Raw genomic sequence first — 23,283 nt, 5'->3', positions numbered from 1 at the left:
GTCTGATACAATATAAAAGGGTATTTATAGTTACTACGAGAATTGTAATAATAAAGACGTAATCTCATATAATAAATACTCAGATATAGTAAATAATACTAATTGATCCTAATTATATTCTAACATCTCCCTCAAACTCAAGTGACAACTTGAGTTTGAAATTTATTTAAAACAACGAAATAAAGAGAAAAAACTGCATAAACGGATAAAACGGGTGCAGACGGAACTGACAGAAGGAAGCGCAGATGGAACTGTCGATTGTCTGAAGGAAGCGCAGATGGAACTGTCGCTAGTCTGAAGGAAGCGCAAACAGAACTGTCGTTTGTCTGAAAGAAGCGCAGATAGAACTGCCGAAAAGAAACGCATACAGAACTGTCACAAGGAAACACAGACGAAACGCAGACGGAACTGCCACGAGAGAACGCAGACGGAACTGCCACGAGAAAACGCAGATGGAACTGCCGAAAGTGAGCGAAAACTATATAATTTTTTCTTGAGAATAGATAAGCAGCAGATGACAATGGTGTTTGATCATTCGACTCGAAAAAACACAAGACAAATAAATTAAGTTAGTCGGTGAGGTGAAAAAGCATAGAAAAAGAGTGACAAAAGGAAAAAAAGAATGGCATAGAAAAAAATACAAAAACTACGGTGATTTCACTGCAAGGAAAACAACATATCCTCTCCAAAGAGAATACCATGGCTCTGATACAATGTTAGAAATAAGAGACTAAACTGGAGGAAGGATTTGTGTATTATTGAGTGTAATCAAGTTGTCTATTCAAGTTGTTTAGAATGATACAATATAAAAAGATATTTATAGGTACTAAAAGAATTATAATAATAAAGACGTAATCTCCTATAATAAATACTCAGATATATTAAATAATACTAATTGATCATAATTATATTCTAACAGTCAACAATAATATCTGCATTGTTTTAATTTATAAAATAATTTACATATTAAAAAATCTAAAATATTATATTTTTATGTCTCTTAATCTCTTTCACAATACTCAATGTGAGTAATATTTATAGAATTAAGAGACTAAATAAAAATAATTAAAATTTTAGGGATTAAATTAAAATTTATATATAAATTAAAAAATAAAATTTAACATTATCTCATTTTAATTCAATAAATTAATATTATATTTTTATTTAATATTTTTAAATATTATTAATTAAAAATAATAAATTATACCTATCTTACAGCATTGATATGCAAACAAATTATATTTATGCTAGTTCTACTAGTAATAGTGGTATCATAATATATGAATCATGTTTATCCATTCAGAGCATGTGCTGTGCCACACTCACACGCAGCTCGAAAAGTATAACATGCATTTTACAATACAAATTAAAGGGGAAACTTGATAAGCTAATTAGTTTTAGAGGATAGGCACAAAAATGAAAGCTTAGAAGAAATGATGATGGCATACATTAGCATAAAGGCAGGGCTTTGCTTTGTTTATAATTTAAGCAACAAGATAAGCGGGGCGAAAAGGTTGGCGCGTGAAAAAAGCAACCAAGGTAAAGAATGCTCAACATACATGAAGATGTTGTAAAAGTGTTAGAAGCGCCAAAAAACAAAGAAAATTGAGAAATAACGTTGCTACACAAACTTAAGATGGCCGATAAGGAAGGTCATGGTCCATGAGTTTTGGTTAGGGCTATACATGGTTCGGTCCAGTTTAAAAATTTGATTTAGATCCGAACATTTTGAGAACTAATTTAGTGTGATCTGATTTTATTAGGTCTATGAATGAGTAACAATCTCAAAAATAGATCCAGTCATTATTTAGGTCAAATTTGGATCAAGACGAATCCGATTTCACCCAATTCTATATGCATCATAAGAAAATTAAAAAAGGTATATATGTAATGCGTGAGCATCTTTTATACCTTTTCCTAATGAATTTACATTTAATTTGTTAAGTTTAATCAATAATTAATTATCTTTTAGCCACTATGATACTACTTTGAGTCGTGTGCAATTTTGTTTATTTTAGGTAGTATTCGGATGGATTTGATGGAGTTTCCGCAGAAAAATAGAAGAAGGCGAATGATGCTGTCAACCCTGATCTCTCTGCACTCAATATGTTTTAAATTAATTTCAATATTATGTTATATTAATTATAAGTTTATTGTTTTGTTTTTAATCACACTTGTTGAATTAAAAAATAGATCAAAGAAGTATGAAATTAGAATTATAGATAAATTCATATTCAAATATGGATATCAACTTCTTAATAAGAAGTATGTCTTTTTCTTTTTTATAAATAAGTGTATCATAACTCCGCCTATGCTACACCTACGTTACATATCCGGTCCCAAGTCCGGATAAAGGAGGAGAGTTATGTTAGGCTTTGGATAGTCAACATAAAAATTTAGTCGAATCTTGATGACATGGATTAAATATGTTATTGCGCTAAAGCTAGGTCGTTGCCCAGAAGTAACGCGTTGGATGGTTCGCATACAGTGTTAAATGAGTAAGAGTTGTTGTATCGGGTGCCTGGGTGTAGTGTTAAATGAGAAAAGGTTCCCGCGTTTCCGTGAACTGACGAAGGTAAATAAGTTAGTTCAATTCAAAAAAAGGGGTAAAGGTAAAGGTTGGAGTGACAAAATATTGAGATTTGGGACATAGAATATAGACACTTTAACAAAAAATTCATAGAGGTGGTGGATACCATGATAAGGAGGAAGATTAACATCATGTACCTATAAAAAACAAAATGAGTCGGTGCAAAGACTAGTGAGTTGGATACTTCCGGGTTCAAACTTTTGTATACAGAAAAAGTGAAGAATATGAATGAGATAGGTATTATTGTGGATAAGCAGTGGAAGAAGGGCGTAGTGGATGTCAACAGGGTGAAAGATTGGATCATCTCTATCAAACTTGTGGTGAAAGGAGGTACCTTTTATGTGATTAGCGCCTATGCACCGCAAGTAGGTTCAGACGAGCAACACAAGATAAGGTTTTGGGAGGATCTAGAGAGTTTGATCCAAGACATACCTTCGGGAGATAAATTTTTTTTAGGAGGAGATTTAAATAGCCATGTTGAAAGAGAAGTGACTAGGTATGGAAGTATTCACGGAGAAAATGGTTTCAGAGTGGTCGATACCGAGTGTAAAACTATTTTGGACTTTTTTCTCAACCTTTGACATTCTCATCGCAAGTACATGTTTAAAAAAAAAGACAAACATCTTTATAACATATAAGAGTGGCATGACAAGCTCTCAAATTGACTTCTTGTTGAGGAAAGTTGACCGAAAATGTTGCTTTAATTGTAAAATTATTTCAGGAAAGAGTTTAACAACACAACATAGGATGCTCGTTATGGATTTTTGCGTTGAGCAAAAGTTGAGAAAAAGATATCATATGAATAACCCAGGGATGAGGTGGTGGCGGATGAAATGTGAAAAACAAAGAAGTTTCCTAAGATGGATAGGAGAAGAAGCAAAGTGGGATGGGGATAGTAGCATGGAGGAGATGTGAAGGGAGAGAAGTTATTAGAAGAACAACAAAAGAAAGTTTTGGTAAATCTAGAGGGACATGACCAAGAGATAAGGAGTCATGGTGTTCGAATGCGAATGTACAAGAAAAGATAAAGGTAAAGAGAGAGTGCTTTAAGGAGTGGTCTTTGTGGTGAAATGCAGATAATTGGAAAAAATATAAGACAGCTAAGAAAGAGACAAAAGTGACTGTAAGTGAAGTAAGAACAAGAGCATATGTGGGTCTCTACCAGTCTGTAGGCACAAAAGAAGGAAAAAAATGTATATATAGAATCACAAAGAGCCATGAAAAAAGAACGAGAGATTTAGATCAAGTTAAGTGTATAAAGGATAAAAACAGAGAGATTTTGTCTCAAAAAGAAAAGATAAATGAAAGGTGAAAGAACTACTTTTACGAGTTATTTAATGAAGGACAAAAGACTCTTCCGAGCCTTTGTCGGTTATGCATGAGGGAAGAAGACCAAAACTCCGACTACTATCGAAGGATTCAAGACTTCGAGGTAAAATAAATTCTAAAGCGGATGAAAAATGGCAGGGCATTAAGACTCGATAATATTCCATTGAAGTTTTGAAGGGCCTTGGAGAGAAAAGCGTCAGTTAGTTAACCAAACTTTTTAATAAGATTTGAAGGTCAAAGAAGATATCAGATGAGTGAAAAAATAGCACCTTGTTACCTATCTACAAGAATAAGGGAGATATATACGAAAACTATAGAGTGATTAAACTCATGAGTCATACCATGAAGTTATGAAAAAATGTGATAGAACGGAGGTTGAGACAAAAGACACAAGTAATAGAGAACCAATTTAGTTTTATGTTAGGCAAATCCACCACTGAAGCGATATACATATTAAGAAGGATGATGGAGAGTTATTGTAGTAATAAAAGGGATCTATATGTAGTATTTATTGATTTAGAAAAAGCGTATAATAAAGTGTCAAAGGATGTCTTATAGAAGGTTTTGAAAATAAAGAGAGTAAGGATTACACCAAGAATCATCCTAAGTCTATATCTTTTCATATTAGTCTTGGAAGTACTCACAGAGCATATCCAAGAGTCTTTTCCATGGTGCATGTTTTTTGCCGATGACATCGTTCTTATGGAAGAGTTAAGAAAATACCTAATAAGAAGTTGGATTTATGGAGAGAAGCTCTAAAAGTGCATAGTCTGCGCATAAGCCGTAGCAAGACGGAATATATGGAATGTAAGTTTGGCCACCGAAGGAGAATCCCTAATACAGAGGTGCATATTGGAGAAAACATCTTACAAAAAGTTAAAAGTTTTAAGTATCTAGGTGCATCATACAAGATAATGGAGAGATTGAATATGATACAAATCATATGATTCAAGCAGGTTGGTCAAAATGGTGGAGTATGTCTGGTTTTATATGTGACAAAAAAGTATTTTTAAAACTTAAAGATAAATTCTATCGAATCAGACCGGTTATGCTTTAGGTACAGAGTGATGAGCGGTTAAAGGAGAGCACAAACATAAGTTAAGTGTAGCAGAGATGAAAATGTTGAGACGGATGAGTGGTCATATGCGATTGGATAGAATAAGGAACGAAGAGAGAGAGAGAGAGAGAGAGAGAGAGAGAGAGAGTTGGAGTAGCACCTATTGTAAAAAAAATTGTAGAATCACGTCTCAAGTGGTTTGGACATGTGAGAAGAAACCCAACAAAGTACCCAATCAGAAAGGTGGATAAGATGGAAGATGGACAAGAGGTAAAAGGCAGAGGAATACCATCGATGAAGTAGTCAAACGAGATCTATATATAAACAATCTCTTCGTAGACATAACACATGATAGAGTTCAATAACGTTGTTTCATTAATGTAGCTGATCCCACATAATGGGACAAGATGATTGTTGTTGTTATTAATAAGTGTATCATAATTTTTTGACATAAAATTTAAATTCAAATATAAATATCAACTTATCAATAATAAATATGTTTTTTATATATAAATAAATGCATTATCAAGACTCATATTTTACCTATTTAAATTCGATTTTAGTATAACTCAAACATAGTATAATTTTATAAGATATATAATTAGATAAAAATTTTAAAAATAGACCTAATTATTATTTAAGGTCAAATTAGAATCTAGAAAAACCGACTTCACTCGGCCATGTACACCGCTGGATAATGATGAGATTGTAAGGGCAGAGTAGTTGGTCTAAAGTGGAAAGCAGCAAAGGCCGAATCCAGCTGAGTAGTATTAAATTGAATTGAATTGGTTTGGGGTAATGTTTTAGAATTAGATCCCAAGCGCGGTTGGGTTGCTCCAGATTGTTTTCTTTCATCCTGACTAGTTGTGGTGCGTGGGAGATGACACATATACGTAACTTGTTGGGAGCGGGGGTCAAAGTAAAGTAGGGCTATTTCGTTCCTGAGAGCACACGCGTAAGCTAGCGAGTGGCTGATGCCATCTAATTAATAACACTCGACTCGTCTCCTCCGCTCCGCCACCATCAATCATGACAAACGCCGCCGCGCCCTTGAAGGCCATTACCCTCACGCACGTGCGATACCAGAGAGGGGACCCGCTGGGCCACTTCCTCGCATGGGTCTCCCTCGTCCCAGTCTTCATCTCGCTCGCCGGATTCCTCTCCCACTTCCTCTTCCGCCGAGAGATCCACGGCCTCACCTTCGCCCTGGGCCTCATCATCTCCCAGGTCGTCAACGAGTTCATCAAGACCTCCGTCCAGCAATCACGCCCCGACACCTGTCACCTCCTCGAGGTCTGCGACTCCCACGGCTGGCCCTCCTCCCACTGCCAGTACATGTTCTTCTTCGCCACCTACCTCACCCTCTTGTCCTCCAGGGGCTTGGCCTTCTGGGATCGCTCTTCCAACCTCTTCGTCCATTCCCTCACCTGGGGCCTCGCTCTCCTCACCATCTGCTCCCGTGTCTATTTGGGCTACCACACCCTCGCCCAGACCTTTGCTGGCACCGCCCTCGGTGTCTTTCTCGGTGCCGCCTGGTTCTGGATTGTCACCAATCTCTTGAGTCCTTATTTTCCCCTCATTGAAGAGAGCTCCTTTGGAAGGAACTTCTATCTCAAGGACACCAGTCATATTAGGAATGTCTTGAAGTTTGAGTACGATACTTGCAGAGCTGAGAGAGCCAGGATCACAAATTCTGACCACAAGTCTCGCTGATTTTCCTTTACATTCACCTCAGGTATGCCAACCAAATTGCTCCTTCCATTTTGAAACCTATTTCAACATGTTTGCAATAACCACAACGGTTTACAACTTACAATAACAATTCCATACAATTGAATAAGTGATTAAATAATTAAATCATGTTTGACAAACTAGGATTAAACATGCTTACCAAATCATGGGTGCTTGTTCTGTTTATGCACTGCTATCGATGAGACGATGACAATTCCACAGGATATGCTGTTTAGGGAAGGTCTTCATGTTGTTCATAGGTGCATGCCTTACTTGTTTCGTTTAGAGTTGGGGACGAAAATGATGGAGGACTGACAAGTCTTGTATTTGATTGTATAAGTGGGCTCAAAAACTCGTATTTTCCTTGTAGTTCTGATGCCCGCATTGGATCAAATGATGATGTGGTGTTTGGGGGCGTTGCAATAACTTACAATTGGATATTATAGGTCTAGCTAGCTTGATCTGTAAATTCAGTAAATTCAACGCATTCATGTTGTCAAAATGATCCTTGTGATATGAAACTCATGGTCTATTTATGTTTTGAATCATTGCTGCAAATACTTGTGATTGGCCTTATGGCATTCTTATGAAGGATGTGATGAATTGTTAAATTTCATGGAAAGGGATAGGAACTCCCTATGGTGAATCTTGGCAAGCTATCCTAATTTTTGATAATTCATCTGTCTGTTCCTTCTTGCTAATAATGTTGGACCTAGCTATTCTAAGATGGAAGCTCTCCTTCTGATCAGACACTGGTGATTTATAGAATCAGGCTGTAGTAAAGTGTTTTGGGAGTGTTCCTTGATTGCTGAAAGAAGCAAGATCGGAAATGTGTTTTGAAAATCAGGCTTAGTTTCTCTCTTTGCCAATGATTGATTGCCTTGCATCTAAATTGTGACTCAGGACCTTTCCTTGTAGCTCTCCAACTTTACTTTGTACAAGCATGAATCTTGTCATTACATATTTTATATTTTAATTCAATATTCTTCTTGTATGGGTTTTAGCAGCTATCCTTACTCTTAACTTTTACAGGCATAAATTTGTCTTGCAGAGAATTGTTTCCTCAAGTATTTATAGCACGCAATCATCATTTATTGGTGCATGTCACTTTAGCAGCCAACTATGAAGAGAGCAAATAGAGAAATAGAGATGATGTAACAATAGATACTTGTCATATTCTATACATAGAAACTCCGAGGGAGAATTTGATCTTGTTTTCTTTTGATGTTTAAACGAACATGCATTGATCATATAAATAAAACTTTCCCTAGAATAGATACCCGTGTTGTTTAGTATGTATTATCAAATAAAATGTTATTGGCGTAAATTTTTTATCTTATTAAAAGGTTACTTTAAAGAAGAACCATTACAAGTTTCACATACGAATAGGTTATCTTGTGTTAAAATGTATCGTTGGGATTGCCTGTAGCCCTGTACTGTGTTTTCACTTTTCAGTTGCATAAATCGTGTTCTCCAAATGAAATTCAGTTGACTTTGTATCAGTTGCATCGAATTTGAAACCTAATCTGGATGAATTATTGCAGTAAAAGATCATATATAAGATGTTATGGGATCAGCCAACTTACAGGTTCATGTCGCACGAAACTAGATATGCTCTAAGAATTTGCCAACTTATTGGAAATATGATAAAGATAGGGTTGGAAGAAAGTGGTATTAATTAATAGGAACCTTTGAGCAAGGGTAGGGTAGGCTAGGATATGGGATACTATCACTGAAACCTGTTGCCTTTTGCCTTTGGATCACGCATTATTGCATTCTATCTTTTACTCCACTTAATGGCCATATACATATCTTTTGTTGTTGCTTTGGATGAGGAAATATCATGCAAAAAGCCAAAAAGTGACAAAGTAACGAAAACAGGTCTTCCTTAATTTTACCCTCATTAAACTAAATCTTTCTGTGAGAAATCTATTCAGAAAATGGATTTGTGAAAGCTCCTACCAGGGGAATGGCCAAGCAGATTTAATTTGTGAGTATTCATCATGATTTTGATCTTTCTACCCATGACAAGTCCCAGAGGTTTTTGAAATACTGCAAAAAATCATCAGCAGTTTCGAACCACTGCACGCACGCAAGCATGAGCTTCTTTTGCTTCATGCATGCACAACAATAAAATGAAGGCCTACATGAAAACAAAATGAAAGGAAAGTAAAATCAACAGGACGGTAGTGAATTTAAATTAAATTCAAGAAAGGAAATTATAACGAAGAGATTATTGTGTTGGTGACTAGCTAGCTAGCTTGCTCTTGTATCAGCGCAGATGAGTTGTGTCACACTCGAGCATCTTTTCATTGTAATTTGTAATTGCCAATCTCCCTGTGTGAGGATGCTGCTGCACATGTACTTAATTATGAGCGAGATTTTGGAACAAGCTAATATGTGCATGTAATTTTGTTGCTTACCCCAAGCATGTCCTCATCGAGCAGGCACAAACTCCAAATACATTTATATCAAAAGAAAGAAATCTTCAAATCAGAGATTTTAGTTCTCCCATCCACAAAAGTAGATGGAAAGGGATATGACATAAGATAACAAATCTCCTCTTTGCACTTTCTCCACAATTACAAAGCACCAAAGAGTGATGATGAGAACACATTTCTAGTCCTGGCCGAAGCAGGGGAAGGTCAATTAGGTGAAAGAAGTAGAAGAGTCAGCTAGCGATGATGGAGAGTGACGTGGCAAATAATGCATGCTTTCTGGTCTTAACATTTGCTTCTCGTTCCATGCTAGTGGATTGGAGATAGTATGTATTTGTACCCCACACATCCAGGCTCCAGCCACATATTAGCTGTTCATTCATTCTTCAATTCCAGCTAGGCTCGAACCCCCATTTTATTTACTTACTTTCCTATCAAATTAGTGTCGCCTAACACACGCATGCATTATTATTATTATTATTATTATTATTCACGCCTTTTCTTAAAATTATACCATAATCAAATTTCTCACTCACATGTATGCCTCATGCCTGCTGCAACCTTGAACATATATATAATATGTAAGCAGAATTGGTCAACCTATAAAATCCCAAATTAAATGACAAGTGTACACAACTTACTATATATAATGAAGCATAAAGATATACTGGTATATGCATTATTTTTTCTTGTATATTTTTAAATTTTTAACATTTAAAGTAATATTTTTTATCTTTAATATAATAAGAAAAGAAAATTATACTAATGCCTTAAATAAAAATATTTATGAAAGATACTAAAGCAAAACTTGGGTGAGGCTTGGCGGTGGTTCGGTTGATGAATGAACCCACATAGTCCCCACAGCATCTAATAAGGCATGGTTCCTCCTTATTTATAAATAAATGATATAAGGCTTAGCCTATCATTCTTCATTCATCATCTAACTTAATACCATGGCGTATATGGTTGGCCTTAGGTGTGTCTTCACCACCTGCTTCTTTCTCTCTCTCATCCTTGCTCCCCTCCCTCGTTTTTCATCATCAACGGGTACGTTTGCAACTTTAATTAGTCCACGGACATGCTTTCTTAATTATTATTTATGCACCATACACAATAAACAAGTCATAGGCGCCTGATTAATTAACAATTATTGATTGTTTGTTGCAGTAGTGGAAAACAAGAAAGAATCATCAGAGGTATACGAGATAGATTATAGAGGTCCTGAGACTCACTCATCTGTTCCTCCTCCTCATCGCTTCCCTCGCCATCCTAAAACTTCACTTATTATTCACACTCAGAAAAAAGGCAAGTTTCTTTCATTTTAAATCATATCTTCCTTTATGGTATTGATCATCATGGTCTGCTACAATTTCATTTCATCACATAATTAAAGCCTCTGTGTGGATATAGATAATACACATAAATAAGTCAGAAGTATCTATGTAAAATAAAGGTGAATTTCGGTGATATATACCCCATAAATAACATAATCCATCAGTGCCGCTTGGAAAATAACTAATGATTGTTTTGGGTACTTTTTTTTCTAGTAATAATCGCTCCAATAGTGCATACTCCTAACTAGTCCTCTCTACTCTGTAGGTTGAAAAAGCTTAGCTTGGTGCTATCATGATATAGAAGTGTTTTCGCTACACTACTACGCTGGGCCTAAGTGAATATTATTTATAAATCAAAAGTGAAGATGGTAAAGAGAGATTTGAGCAATTTTCCTCCTATAATTATTATTAAATACTTTGTGTCTCTATTTTTCATAATATTTACTTTTGATGTATAAATAATATTAATTATTCCAAATATTGTATCTTGATTTGATTTGCTCATATAATTGATGGCAGAAAAAATCAGTGTGTATCAGATTTGTGTGGATCACCTAAAATGGACGGAAACAATTTGTGGCATTATTTTTGGAGTCTAATATACTTGTAACTTTCAACAGATATGGCATAAATATATGCTCCTTTCATGTTCGTTTTGAAGAGATCTAGCTTTGCGGTTGCTTATTTGATAATTAATTAATTATTAATTATTTGACTAAAGTTGACTCTGTTTTCTTAGATTGTCTACGAGATTGCTAATAAGCAGCTTTTAACCTTAGCCAAACATACACTTTGCATACTAATTAATTCTTATATATTCTACAAACAATACAATATAAAGGAGTTGTGCTATGTATATAAAAGTAATGATGCCGTTTTATCAAGTATTTATCGTCAAAATTATTCATTTAGTTTAATGTAAAAGGAATATGTCAGATTATTTACACCGTAAGGAATAATTTGATAGAAAAAAAATTAAAAATTAACATGATATAATTTTTTAATATCAAAGATATTTATGATACAATTAAGATTTCAAAAACTTTTTAAAATGCAAGCGCCTAATTTTAAAAATTACTTTAGAACTTAACTAGTTTAATTTCCAATAACAAGAGTCGTACTAATTGTTAATTGAAGTATGCCAATTATAAAAACGAGACGTGGCTATTTAATGGGGGACCTAAATAATAATTTAAAGTTTCCCTATGACGAATAATTGATGGCAAACACATGGATATATAAGGGTATAGGATTGGTGAAATTCGTCAATGAAAGGAACATACAACCAACAAGTGCATGTCTTGATGTCATTGGATAACCACTTAAGGCTTATCACCATCATCATCTAATTATTATTAGTGTAATAATGTTTCTTTAAATTAAGATTTGAGTAAATACAACTAAAATGGGAGAGACAATACAAAAATCAGTCAAAGCATTGTCCAACCAAAAGCACAAGACATCCAAATGCAGAAGAGGACACACTTGTGAACCAAAACAAAACACACCATCTTCCATTTGGTCCAAGGTGGTAGGTACTCCACAACCAAGCAATATAAAGGTGGAACTGGAGGTTGGACAACATCCCATGTTTCTATTTCAACTATTAAGAATTGGCAATATTAATGGTTTAGTTATAGCTTATTATAAGAGTTTGTTTAGGTGTTATTAAGTTATTAGAAAAAAGTAAATAGTAAATAGTAAATCTAATCCCCATCTACTCATCTAAATAGTAAATAGTAAGTAAGAAAAAAGTGTAAGAATGGTTGCTTAACTAATCAAAAGTATCAAGTTGAAGTAGGACTGTAAATAGTTACTAAATAATTAACCTTCAAAACGAAAGCATGCTGCTAAATCTTTGCACTTGATGGTGTGTTTCCTGAAGGTAACCCGGCAAATCCAGTTGGAAACTAGTCATCCCTAAATCAAATTTTACGGTGATCATTTTAAGCATGTCTTACAACCAGCCCCACCATCAAATTTTACGGTGCTCATATAGTATTTTGTAAAGGAGTGTTTAGTTTATAAGCTGATCAAGTTGTGTATAAATTACACATTATAAATTATCATATATATATAAGTTGTATGTACTGATGTCTTTTTTTACATTTATTTTATCAAGTTGTAATCTTCTATTAGAATTTTAATTATATAAATTGGACAACTTATTAAATAGTTTTATGAATTTTTTAATTTAATAAGAACCATTTGCATCATACTTTAATTTTAGACAAAATTTAAGTTCAACAATATTCTTAATTTTTTAAAATTTTTTATCATGTTCCATTTATACCATTTATAATCTCTAATATTTTTGTTGATTTCAAACCAAAAAAAAAAAAAATTTTGCTTCTTCTTTTCACAGCTTCAAGATGAAAAGAGAAGTTGAAAGCCACGTTTCAGTGTCCTTTGCAATGACCCCATAACCTATTACAAATTTATCTGAACAATATCAAAAACATCTAATATTAGGTATTTATTTTTTTGACCATATTCTGCATTTATTTCATCAAAACTTAATGAATACAAAATAAAATAATTTTAGATTGATTTAAATATATTTTCATTATTTTTTAAATATTTGTGTTTTTTAAAATTATGCAATTTATGATAAATAACTGCCTATTATAATAACTAACGAGTATTAAAATGCTAAAATAAAATAGTAATCACAGATTTATCTTCTCTATTTCATAAAAAAAAAGAAAAAAAGAAAAAAAAGAAAATTGTACTAGCAATTACTATAAACTTTGGAGTTTGGAGCTTATTCTTTTTTCTTTTTGTTTGTGTCATGACTTTGTAGGTCAAGGATTAATCTGTCATGGTACTGAGCTCCATTTAAGGATTTGTCACTGGCCAAGGTGGGATTCAAACCCCCGACACTTGCTTAAACGGACTTGTGAACTAACCACTAGACCAATCCAACTTGGTTATTTTTTGGTATTTTTATTCAAGTGAAGTTATTCGCAAATTCATTTGTGAAACCCAACAACAGTTTTTGGTTGTAAACCCAACATTTTCAACAGAACTTTGATCTTTCTTAGGGCTAGGTTCAAATATGACGTGAACGAGGTTTAATAGGGAAGGCCCAAATGTATATGACTTTCTATTTGGGGCTTTTGGACTGTCAAATTGTATTTGCTAGCCTTGCTAATGCCTCCTTTTGATTTATGACCCAAAAAAATCTAAATGGACTAAAAAACATATCGATGATTTTGACATTTAATTCGTTAAAGGACACCAAGTTAATGTCCAAAGAAAAAAAAAACGATGAGCTGAGCAAGTTAGACAACATTGGGTAGAAACCTTTTTAATAACGTTCCTTGAAGGGTGAATGATTACACTTTGATTTAAGCTTGCGGAACACATGGATCTAAGAAATACTTATAAGCAAATTAAAGAGATTTAGAAAATATTTGGTGATGATTTATTTATTGACATGGAGGAAAGGTGAATTAGGTGGCATTGCGGTTGATGTAGCGACAATCCTTCCTGATTTCACCTTGATCTCCAGTGAGAGGATTATTTTGTGAGAGCAAGAGAATAGCCCTTGAGAACTGTTGGTTGAAATAATCGTTGTCATCGGCCATCTTTTTGACGTAAGGGGAAGTTCTGGGATCAGTAGCAAGTTCCTCGTCAACTGTGAGGAGGCCCTTGTGTTTAAGGATGTTTTTGTAATAGTTGTTGTCCACTATCATAGGAGTTACGAGGTCGTTCCTGGAGTATTGCACATCCTTTGGGTTTGGATTGGGATCTGGGCATCGACGTTTCAGGTACTGTGCGTGTTCTGGCTCCAATGTTTCGTCCACTTGAGGGTATAGCCTCTGCACTATATTGGTGCAGTGTACTCTTCCCACTGAGTGCGCTCCTGATGAATCATTATTTAATTATTGTTAGGCATGGTTCCATATATATAGGATAAGGATAAAATATACCTAAGAGGGCGACTGTGGCTTCAAGGTCAACGCCAATTTGTTGAAAACGAGAGAGCACTAAAGACATGGAATCATTGTGGTTGGGAATGGAGGATTCCACCTCCGTGGCGTAGCTCTGTTGGCTATCCCTTCTTCCAGTCTTCATTTCAATTGTTGGGCCTCCCAGCAGCACGATGCCGTCTCTGGCAGAAAGGGCAATGATGTCAGCACATGAAACAGTCATGGGGCATTCTTTCTCCACCGCGTCTTTTATGCTCTTCACGTACTTGAAGTTCCTCATCCCAAAGCTTCTCGACGACGCCTGCTCCGACACCACCTCCTCCACCGTCTCTAACAGTAACGACGCATCACATGACTTCACCATGCAATCGTGGAACAGATTTCTCAGCCATGAAACCGCCGTGTTGCCGTGCTTCTTATATAGCTCCGTCACTTGTTCCTTTATTATGTCTTCCGCTCTTGGGCACCTACTCGAATAATAATTCACCTCAAGTTGGCTTTTCCCTGCGTATATATATATATATATTATTCATCCATGCAACAAGTATAGTTACATACAATATCTTGTCTTAACACTTTTTATCATATTAACTAATATTTTATTTTTATACTATTAAAATTTAATCGTTAATATACCATTATTCTTAGAAATACATAGAATTCATCAACGTAACAAATAAAATAATTAACTACATAATGAACTATACCCAAATTAAAGTGCAAGAGAAGCAATAGAAGGAGGAAACACATATAAGAAGTGGGTTTGCATGTGGTGGTCGCCATATATATGTGTATCTAAGTAAGCTAAGGATGATGAGTTGATGCAATGTGTTTATTATGGGAAGAGGTCTCAAGGGTTTATACTTTATATAGAAGAGGATGAGCAGTGTAGTATACTTTCTACGCTTGATGAATAATTAAGGATTTAGTAATTTATGAGGAAGAAGTGGAAGTGAAGCCTGCATGCTGCCACTACGCAACTTTCTTTGACCTTTCGGGCCACGCCTTCTGGCCCGCTCACACGCCACACCTGCTTAATAATGCTTATTATATTTATATATACATTTACAGGATTTAATTTGTACATTATTATATGTATCGGATGTAGCATACATGCATGTCGTGCAAATTAACTTATTATATTTATAACATGCATACTCAGTTCTCACATATTTACAATGAGAAAATACGAGGAGTCAATAGAATATTTATACAATATATATAATAAAAATTTATGGAGTATTAGAGATATAATTATTAGTGTTACATTTTCTCATCAGTTGAAACTTTTCGGATGAGTGGTATCATGACATGGTATTAGAGCGCTAGATTCAAAAGGTTAAGAGTTCGATTTTGGTGACCCTAAAATCAGTTTAAACTTTTGAAAAGATGTTTATTATCCCTCGAATAGTTATTCTAAATAGTATAAAAGATGTTTATTTTGTAACTCAATAACGTATTATACACATTGTATAAATAGTCTATTATCTCCTTAGCGAAATACATTTACAATATAAGCCAACCATGTCAAAATTAAAATTTGATTCGGGTAGACCCAATTCCACTGCTAACGGCCATCATCATATAATACTTGCCAACACATACACACACATGTATGTAGATATAAAATAGATAAATGCCAACTAATTAATTTTGTTTAACGATGACATCAATTAGTTGGCAAGGAAATGAGGAATCATTGATATCCAAAACAAACATAAATTAAAGAGGAGTATTACAGATTAGCAAATTCTGTCAATTAGTTATTATTAATTTGTATTTTTAATAGTGTAAGATTATATTTAATAATATTAAATTATTCATTTTTTATTAGTTAATTAAGTATTGATCAAATTTAAAAAAAAATACTAATTTTTTAGATTTTCTCTAATTTAAACACCACATTTTTTTAATTTAAAATATAGTAATTCATATTTAAATATAGTAGTACTTTATTGAGGGAATAATGCTAAAAAAAATACAGGTTAGCTTGTATTCGAAATTATTGAATTTGAGATTATTTGGAAATTAATCATCATAATTGAAATACATTTTAATATATGTTTTCTTCCTCAATAAAAATGGTTTTTATTCTTTGAATAACTTAAAGAATAATTAAATTATTTGTTTTCTTTTAAATAAGTATGCTTTCTTATTTTAAAGATTATGTGATTTTTTTTTTGTTTGACTTTTTTTTTGTTTTTATTTTTGTTAAAAGAGTAGAATTGTCATGGCCCGAATCCAGCCATGACTGGCGCTCAAGGGACAAGTCCCTCAGCAAGCCAAACGACCAAATTTTTCAGAAAAACGGACAGAACCTCCTCTGTTTCTAGGACCTTACCAACATAAGTATTAACTCCCTATATCAAAAATAAACATCCATTTCCAAAGACAACAACATATTCCAACCATATCCACAACCAAATATATCCAAAATACGCATCATATATATATATCAAGTTGATAACTAGAGTATATAGTTAAATCCATAAGCCTTACATAACCAACTTATAATTACTATCTAAACAGTTCAAGATTCAAAATAACATAACCCACACGAGGATCCTACCTGTGACATATGGAGCATTGACATAATCTAAATTTTGAGCAAAGGTTCCATTACATAATACTTAGCCCTTGGAAAGAAGAAGGGCTCACCAAAATGACTAAGATCTACTGAGGGGCAGGTGGAATGGAACCTGGAATGACTCCTGTATCTGAAAAACATGGGAATATAATAGGGTGAGTTTTGCAACTCAGTGAGCAAACATTACATCTATAACCCACACGAGACAATACAGAGTTTACCTTAAAAATTATCTTTCCTTTCAGAGATGAGAAATTTATATGAATTAATTATGCAAACAAATAGATAAGTAGTTAAGCGGATGAACTGAAATGGGAGTTCTCATTCCAGAAGTCAAATCAAATCAAATATTACACATCTAGGGTGACTCCACCTCTAAGGGTAGCCCTTTTCTCTAGTGTACCCGTACGGTATAACAGATCTAATGTGTGGCCTACACGTTAGGCTAGCAACGCCCCTGCTAGCTGAGTCTCGTGTGTATTTTTATAAAATTGTAAGTTTCACAAATCAATATTTATTTTCAAAAATTCAGAAATCACAATAATAAAATATTTTCAAACTCCAAAATTAATGATTCAACATAGATATTGATAATAATATATTTAAAAACAATTATAGATATAATATCCACTCACAACTTGATTCCAAAGAACCGGAAGCAACTCTGAGCGCGTCAACGAGCTACCAAATGATGTCCAATAATTCTACAACTCTAGAAATATGACAATAATGATATTTGTGAGCTACTAATATTGTCAATTAACATAATTTTACTCACCTTGATAAAAGTCCCAAATTTTCTAACCCTAATAACCCTAATTCGGATTTATACATACCCATAAATATAGAGATGACAAAAATTGGGAATATGACTAATTATTGAGTCAAAGAGTTACCTTAAAGCCTCAATAATAATTGGAACTCAAGGATTGAATGGTTCCTTCACTCATTAAGTTGAAATCACATGATTTGGAGGTTTTGAGAAAATAAGATTTTGAATAAACAGAGGTAGAGTAGAGAAGAAAAGAAAGCAAGATGATAAAGGTGAGTTTGATGATATAGGGTGGTTGATGCAAGGAGAAGAGATGAGAAATTGTAGTTGAGAAGGGAAGAGAAGAGAGGATTTTTAGTGTTGTTGTTAGGAAGAAATAAAAGAAGAAATGAAAGAAAGAAGGGGAGTGTCGAAGGAGGGGGGCACGGAGAAGAGAAAAGAAATGTTTAAGTGGGGGCATGTGCCCCCCACGTGCTCTCCCCCCCAATAAGAGGAGTTAAAGTGGGTCACGTGTTTTTCACGTGCCACTCCTCTCTCTTTTTTTTTTTGGCTACTACATTCTCTCCCCCTTAATAAATTCGGTCCCCGAATATTTGAATTTATATACGGTGATAAGTGTGATAATTACCTTCAGATTCAAACAAATACGGATATTTGTCACGCATAGCGTCCTCCACTTCCCAAGTTGCTTCTTCTACCGAATGATTCTTCCAAACAACTTTCACAGATGCTATCTCTTTAGAACGTAATTTCTTTACTTGGCGATCAACTATAGCCACTGGTTCCTCTTCAAATGATAAATCCTCCTGTAGCTCTATGGCTTGTGGTGCAAGCACATGAGATGGGTCGGGAAGGTATTTGCGCAACATTGATACATGAAATACTGGGTCGAGAAGGTATTTGCGCAACATTGATACGTGAAAGACTGGATGAATCATAGACAACTCAGGCGGCAATGCCAAGCGATAAGCAATTGCACCTATTCTGTCCAATATCTCAAATGGACCAATATAACGAGGGCTGCCTCTTTTTCCAAACCTCATCATTTCTTTCATAGGCGACACTCTAAGAAATATCTTATCACCTACTGAAAACTCTAAGTTACGCCTTCTATTATCAACACAAACCTTCTGCTACTCTGAGATGCTATTAAATATTCTCTTATTAAGTAAACTTTCTCAACTGCATCTTGACCAAATTTAGTCCCAAAATCTTAACCTTACCAACCTCAAACCATCCAATAGGTGACCTACATCTTCTTCCATAAAGAGCCTCAAATGGTGCCATTTGAATGCTGGCTTGATAACTATTATTATAAGAGAACTCGATCAAAGGTAGATAGCAGTCCCAATTCCCACCAAAATCTAGAACACAACACCTTAACATGTCTTCCAATATCTGGATCGTCCTCTCTGATTGCCCATCGGCTTGAGGGTGAAAAGCTGTGCTAAGATCCAAACAAGTTCCTAACGCTCTTTGAAAAGATTTCCAAAAAAGAGAGGTGAACTGAGGTCCGCGATCTGAAATAATGGACACTGGAATTCCATGTAGTTTAACTATCTCATCAACATAAAGTTGAGCATATCGAGATGCACTGAAAGTTGTTTTCACCAGAAGAAAGTGAGCTGACTTCGTCATTCTATCCACAATTACCCAAATTGAATCAAAACCTTTAAAACTACGAGGTAAACCTGTTACAAAATCCATCGTAATCCTTTCCCACTTCCATTCAAGTATCTCAATCTGTTGCAATAACCCAGCAGGTCTTTGATGTTCAGCTTTAACCTGTTGGCAAATTAAGCAATGAGAAACAAAAACTCCTATGTCTTTCTTCATGCCTTCCCACCAAAACAATTGTTTCAAATCTTGATACATCTTATTAGAGCCAGGATGAACTATGTACTTAGAATTGTGAGCTGATGACAAGTCATCTTAGCCTAGTTTCACTAGTCTTTTTCTTTTGTTTTCACTTGAATTATGCACTTTCTTGAGGTCTAAGCAAGCCAATTTGGGTAGATTTTCATGCTTCCTTTGATTGAATCAACCATATGTGAAATAATGCAAATTCATGAGGTTTTATGCTATAATTGTTGCATATTATGATAGATTGAATATCTCATGATTTTAAGCATAGCTTTGATGTGTTTGGTTGATTAATGATAGGTGAAGAAAGCTTGGAGAAAGGTTGAAGCAAGAAGGAATAGCTAGGAGTAAAGAGAGGACAATGGAATAAGTGAAATTGAACCAGGAAGCAAAAAGCTGGACCAAAAGTTAGCCTCAAACTTTTGCACAAACTTTTGGGTGAAAAATTTGCCCCAATGTTAGCCCCTAACTTTTGGGCTAACGTTGGCACATGCAAAACACTCCCTGGGCACCAACAGTTTGCGCCAACGTTAGCCTCTAACTTTTGGGCTAACGTTGGCGCATGAACATTCTTCTGAGTTAACTTGGTTAATGGTGCCGAAATTCTGGAGAAGTCCTTGATGAATCGCCGATAGTAGCCGGCCAACCCTAGAAAGCTACGAATTTCTGTCACTGTAGTAGGCCTTGGCCACTTTTGAACGGCTTCAACCTTCTTTGGATCCACCATGATTCCATCTTTTGATACCACATGCCCCAAGAATGTCACTTGATCAAGCCAAAACTCACATTTAGAAAACTTAGCATATAGCTTGTGATCCCTTAAGGTTTGTAACACAATCCTCAAATGATACTCATGCTCCGTAGCACTTTTCGAATACACCAAGATATCATCGATGAAGACGATAACAAAGCGATCTAAGAAAGGTTTGAAGACTCGATTCATTAAGTCCATGAAAGCTGCAGGCGCATTCGTCAGGCCAAAGGACATTACTAAGAACTCATAATGCCCATAGCGAGTACGAAAAGCAGTTTTCGGAATGTCTTCCTCTTTTATCTTCAATTGATGGTACCCTGAACGCAAGTCGATTTTTGAGAAACAGGTAGCTCCTTGAAGTTGATCAAACAAATCATCAATCCTTGGCAATGGATACTTGTTGCGAACAGTTATCTTATTGAGCTGACGATAATCCACACATAGTCGCATCGTTCCATCCTTCTTCTTTACGAATAGAACAGGAGCTCCCCACGGAGAAGTGCTAGGACGGATGAATCCTTTCTCTAGCATGTCTTCCAATTGAACTTTTAATTCTCGTAACTCAGTTGGAGCCATACGATAGGGAGGAATGGACACAGGTTGGACTCCCGGAGTCAATTCTATGGAAAACTCAACTTCACGATCAGGCGGCATCCCCGATAGCTCATCAGGGAACACGTCAGGGTATTCTCTAACAATCGGAACATGATCAAGACTAGGCACTTCGGCATCAACATCTCTAACAACTGCCAGAAATCCTTGGTTTCCCTTATCCATCAATTGCATAGCACTCATAGATGAGATGATGCTAGCTAAAGTGGGACAGTCATCACCCTTAAAAACAAAAGGTGAGATACCCGGTATGTCAAACTTTACAGTTTTGGAGTAACAGCCCACATCAGCATGACAAGCTGCTAACCAATCCATGCCTAAGATGACATCAATATCTTCCATTGGTTCTAAAAGGATCAAATCAGCTAAGGTTTCAACGGTATTAATTCTAACAACACAAGACCGAAATACGACTCGAACCATCGTGGAGGCTCCAAGCGGAGTGCCAACATGAAATGGGTGGGATAATAGTTCAGGTTGTTTATCGAAACGAGATGCAAGATGTGGAGATACATATGAATAATGAGAACCCGTATCAAATAACACTCGAGCATCTAAAGAACAAACTTGTAAAGTACCTGCCACCACAGCATGAGAAGCTTGAGCATCTTGACGTGTTAAGGCATACACACGTGCCTGACCTCTTCCTCTTTGGCTCCCTCCTCTGTTATAAGTCTGACCCCTGCCACCTGCTCCTCTGCCACTAGGACCAGAAGAATTTCCAATAGACATAGCTGAAGATGATGGCATTGGTGTTGTAGGACGTGCAATGCCTGGAGCAAAGCCTCCTCTAGCATTTGGACAATCTCTCCTAAGATGACCATATTGACCACAACCAAAACATGCTCCAGTAGTCTTGAAACATATACCAGAATGGTAACTCCCACACTGATGGCAGTAAGGCTGAGCTGGTCTTGTCTGATTTGAACCCTGTGCACTAGATTGAGAGGTGCTCTTAACAAAAGGTCTGAGATTCGAAACACTCATGGAAGCAGATCCAAAAGAAGCAACCCCACCAAAAGATGCTTGAGGACGAGCTCGATACCCCGAATAACCTTGCTGATTAGTTTGACCATGATGAGACTGAAATCCTCCTAAACTAGATCCACCAGAAAATTGGAAATCCTCATATGTAGTCGTTGTTTCATATTCTTTGATCATTTTATATTTGTTAATCATATGATCAGACAAATCTGCTGAATATTTTAATTGATTATCTTGGTACAATTCTTAGGTGTCATTACTATCTTTGTGATTGTTGTTTGGTGGTGTAGGCTGTTGAATTTGGACGAAAGCTTGCTAGCAAACTCGACGTACTTTCATCTCTTCTGAATTTACCAAGTATGGAGCACTCTTAGAAAGTCTAGTAAACTCCTTAGCATACTCAGTCACTGTCATATTCTCTTGCCTTAATCTTTCAAAGGCAATTGCATCTTCTGCTTGCTTGTTAGCTGGATAAAATCGAGTAAGAAACTCTTCAGTAAACTCTTCCCAAGAAGGAGGAGGAAGTCCAGCTGCTTCTTTGCTCTCAAGAAGAGACTCATACCAATACCTTGCTGAACCACGCAAGTTGTAGGATACTAATTCAACAGCCCATTCCTTGGTGCACTTGAGAGCTCGAATAGCTTTCTTTGCATCCTCCAGATATTGTTGTGGATCTTCATCCAATGAATCTCCATTGAAAGTGGACGAATTCAACTTCAAATACTTTTCAATTGGCGGCTCTTGATCCCCAAACAATTGATGAACTCTATGAGGCTGAGGATTTGGCATACTAGGAATTCCTGCTCCGTCCCTATTTTGATTTGTTAGGACCTGTAATACCGCATTAAGGGTTTGATTCATTCCCCTTAATTCAGCCGCTAAGTCCAGTTGAGCCTCTCTTACTACAGGGTTCTCTCCTTCGCGCCTATCAGCTATCCTTTGGCTCCTTGGCCTTTGTCGAAGCGCTCCAAGTGGCGGAGAAACTGCCCTATTGGATTCAGCAGTATCAGGAGCACCAACAGTTCCACCCCGTCTTTTCTTAGGTGGCATCTTCCACCTATCGAGTAAGTAGAGCGATTGAATCACCAACGACATATATATATGGAGTTCGAAGACAATAGGACAGACAGAAAGAATTATGAGACCAAAAGATTGAGGACAACTTCCTATAGGCCTCTAGTAACATCACACTTTATGAAAATGGGCTGGCTTCCATTTGCACAATTGTGATCTTACTAAAGGACACTTGCTCCATATTACACAGGAAAACCTAAAGCTCTGATACCACTTTGTCATG

General features: G+C 35.7%; 3 protein-coding genes, 1 long non-coding RNA gene and 1 pseudogene across 8 annotated transcripts; 2 read left to right on the top strand and 3 right to left on the bottom strand.

Annotated features, from left to right (window-relative positions):
* Positions 1 to 5,650: 5,650 nt before the first annotated feature.
* Positions 5,651 to 7,982, top strand: LOC107463657 (lipid phosphate phosphatase gamma). 5 transcript variants are annotated; one of them, XM_052257311.1, is made up of 2 exons: positions 5,651 to 6,711; positions 7,759 to 7,982. In XM_052257311.1, exon 1 carries the CDS (start codon positions 6,006 to 6,008, stop codon positions 6,687 to 6,689), a length of 684 nt encoding a protein of 227 aa, XP_052113271.1. In that variant the 5' UTR covers positions 5,651 to 6,005; the 3' UTR covers positions 6,690 to 6,711; positions 7,759 to 7,982. The 5 variants fall into 5 exon arrangements, with proteins under 5 accessions (XP_052113271.1, XP_052113270.1, XP_052113274.1 ...); XM_052257310.1 differs by having other exon boundaries at positions 7,740 to 7,982; XM_052257314.1 differs by lacking the exon at positions 7,759 to 7,982 and adding an exon at positions 7,078 to 7,318.
* A 2,025-nt stretch (positions 7,983 to 10,007) lies between these two features.
* Positions 10,008 to 11,141, top strand: LOC107463658 (uncharacterized). The gene is made up of 3 exons (XM_016082498.3): positions 10,008 to 10,192; positions 10,313 to 10,450; positions 10,745 to 11,141. The coding sequence occupies exons 1-3, from the start codon at positions 10,099 to 10,101 to the stop codon at positions 10,747 to 10,749; spliced, it is 237 nt and encodes a 78-aa protein (XP_015937984.1). The 5' UTR covers positions 10,008 to 10,098; the 3' UTR covers positions 10,750 to 11,141.
* A 2,632-nt stretch (positions 11,142 to 13,773) lies between these two features.
* On the bottom strand, positions 13,774 to 15,288 carry LOC107463671 (peroxidase 21). The gene is made up of 3 exons (XM_016082520.3): positions 15,122 to 15,288; positions 14,415 to 14,918; positions 13,774 to 14,347 (listed from the first exon to the last, which is right to left on the bottom strand). The coding sequence occupies exons 1-3, from the start codon at positions 15,195 to 15,197 to the stop codon at positions 13,935 to 13,937; spliced, it is 993 nt and encodes a 330-aa protein (XP_015938006.1). The 5' UTR covers positions 15,198 to 15,288; the 3' UTR covers positions 13,774 to 13,934.
* A 1,576-nt stretch (positions 15,289 to 16,864) lies between these two features.
* LOC107463668 (uncharacterized) lies at positions 16,865 to 18,029 on the bottom strand. The gene is made up of 3 exons (XR_001586955.3): positions 17,898 to 18,029; positions 17,637 to 17,713; positions 16,865 to 17,131 (listed from the first exon to the last, which is right to left on the bottom strand). It is a non-coding gene; the product is annotated as an uncharacterized LOC107463668 (long non-coding RNA).
* A 343-nt stretch (positions 18,030 to 18,372) lies between these two features.
* Positions 18,373 to 21,765, bottom strand: LOC127745022 (uncharacterized; annotated as a pseudogene).
* Between the last annotated feature and the right edge of the window lie 1,518 nt (positions 21,766 to 23,283).

The sequence above is a fragment of the Arachis duranensis genome, chromosome 2 (assembly GCF_000817695.3).
Source record: "Arachis duranensis cultivar V14167 chromosome 2, aradu.V14167.gnm2.J7QH, whole genome shotgun sequence".
In the NCBI taxonomy this organism is placed as follows: domain Eukaryota; kingdom Viridiplantae; phylum Streptophyta; class Magnoliopsida; order Fabales; family Fabaceae; genus Arachis; species Arachis duranensis.
The sequence above is the reverse complement of the archived record's forward strand: the minus strand, read 5'-3'. Positions and strand labels throughout refer to the sequence as shown.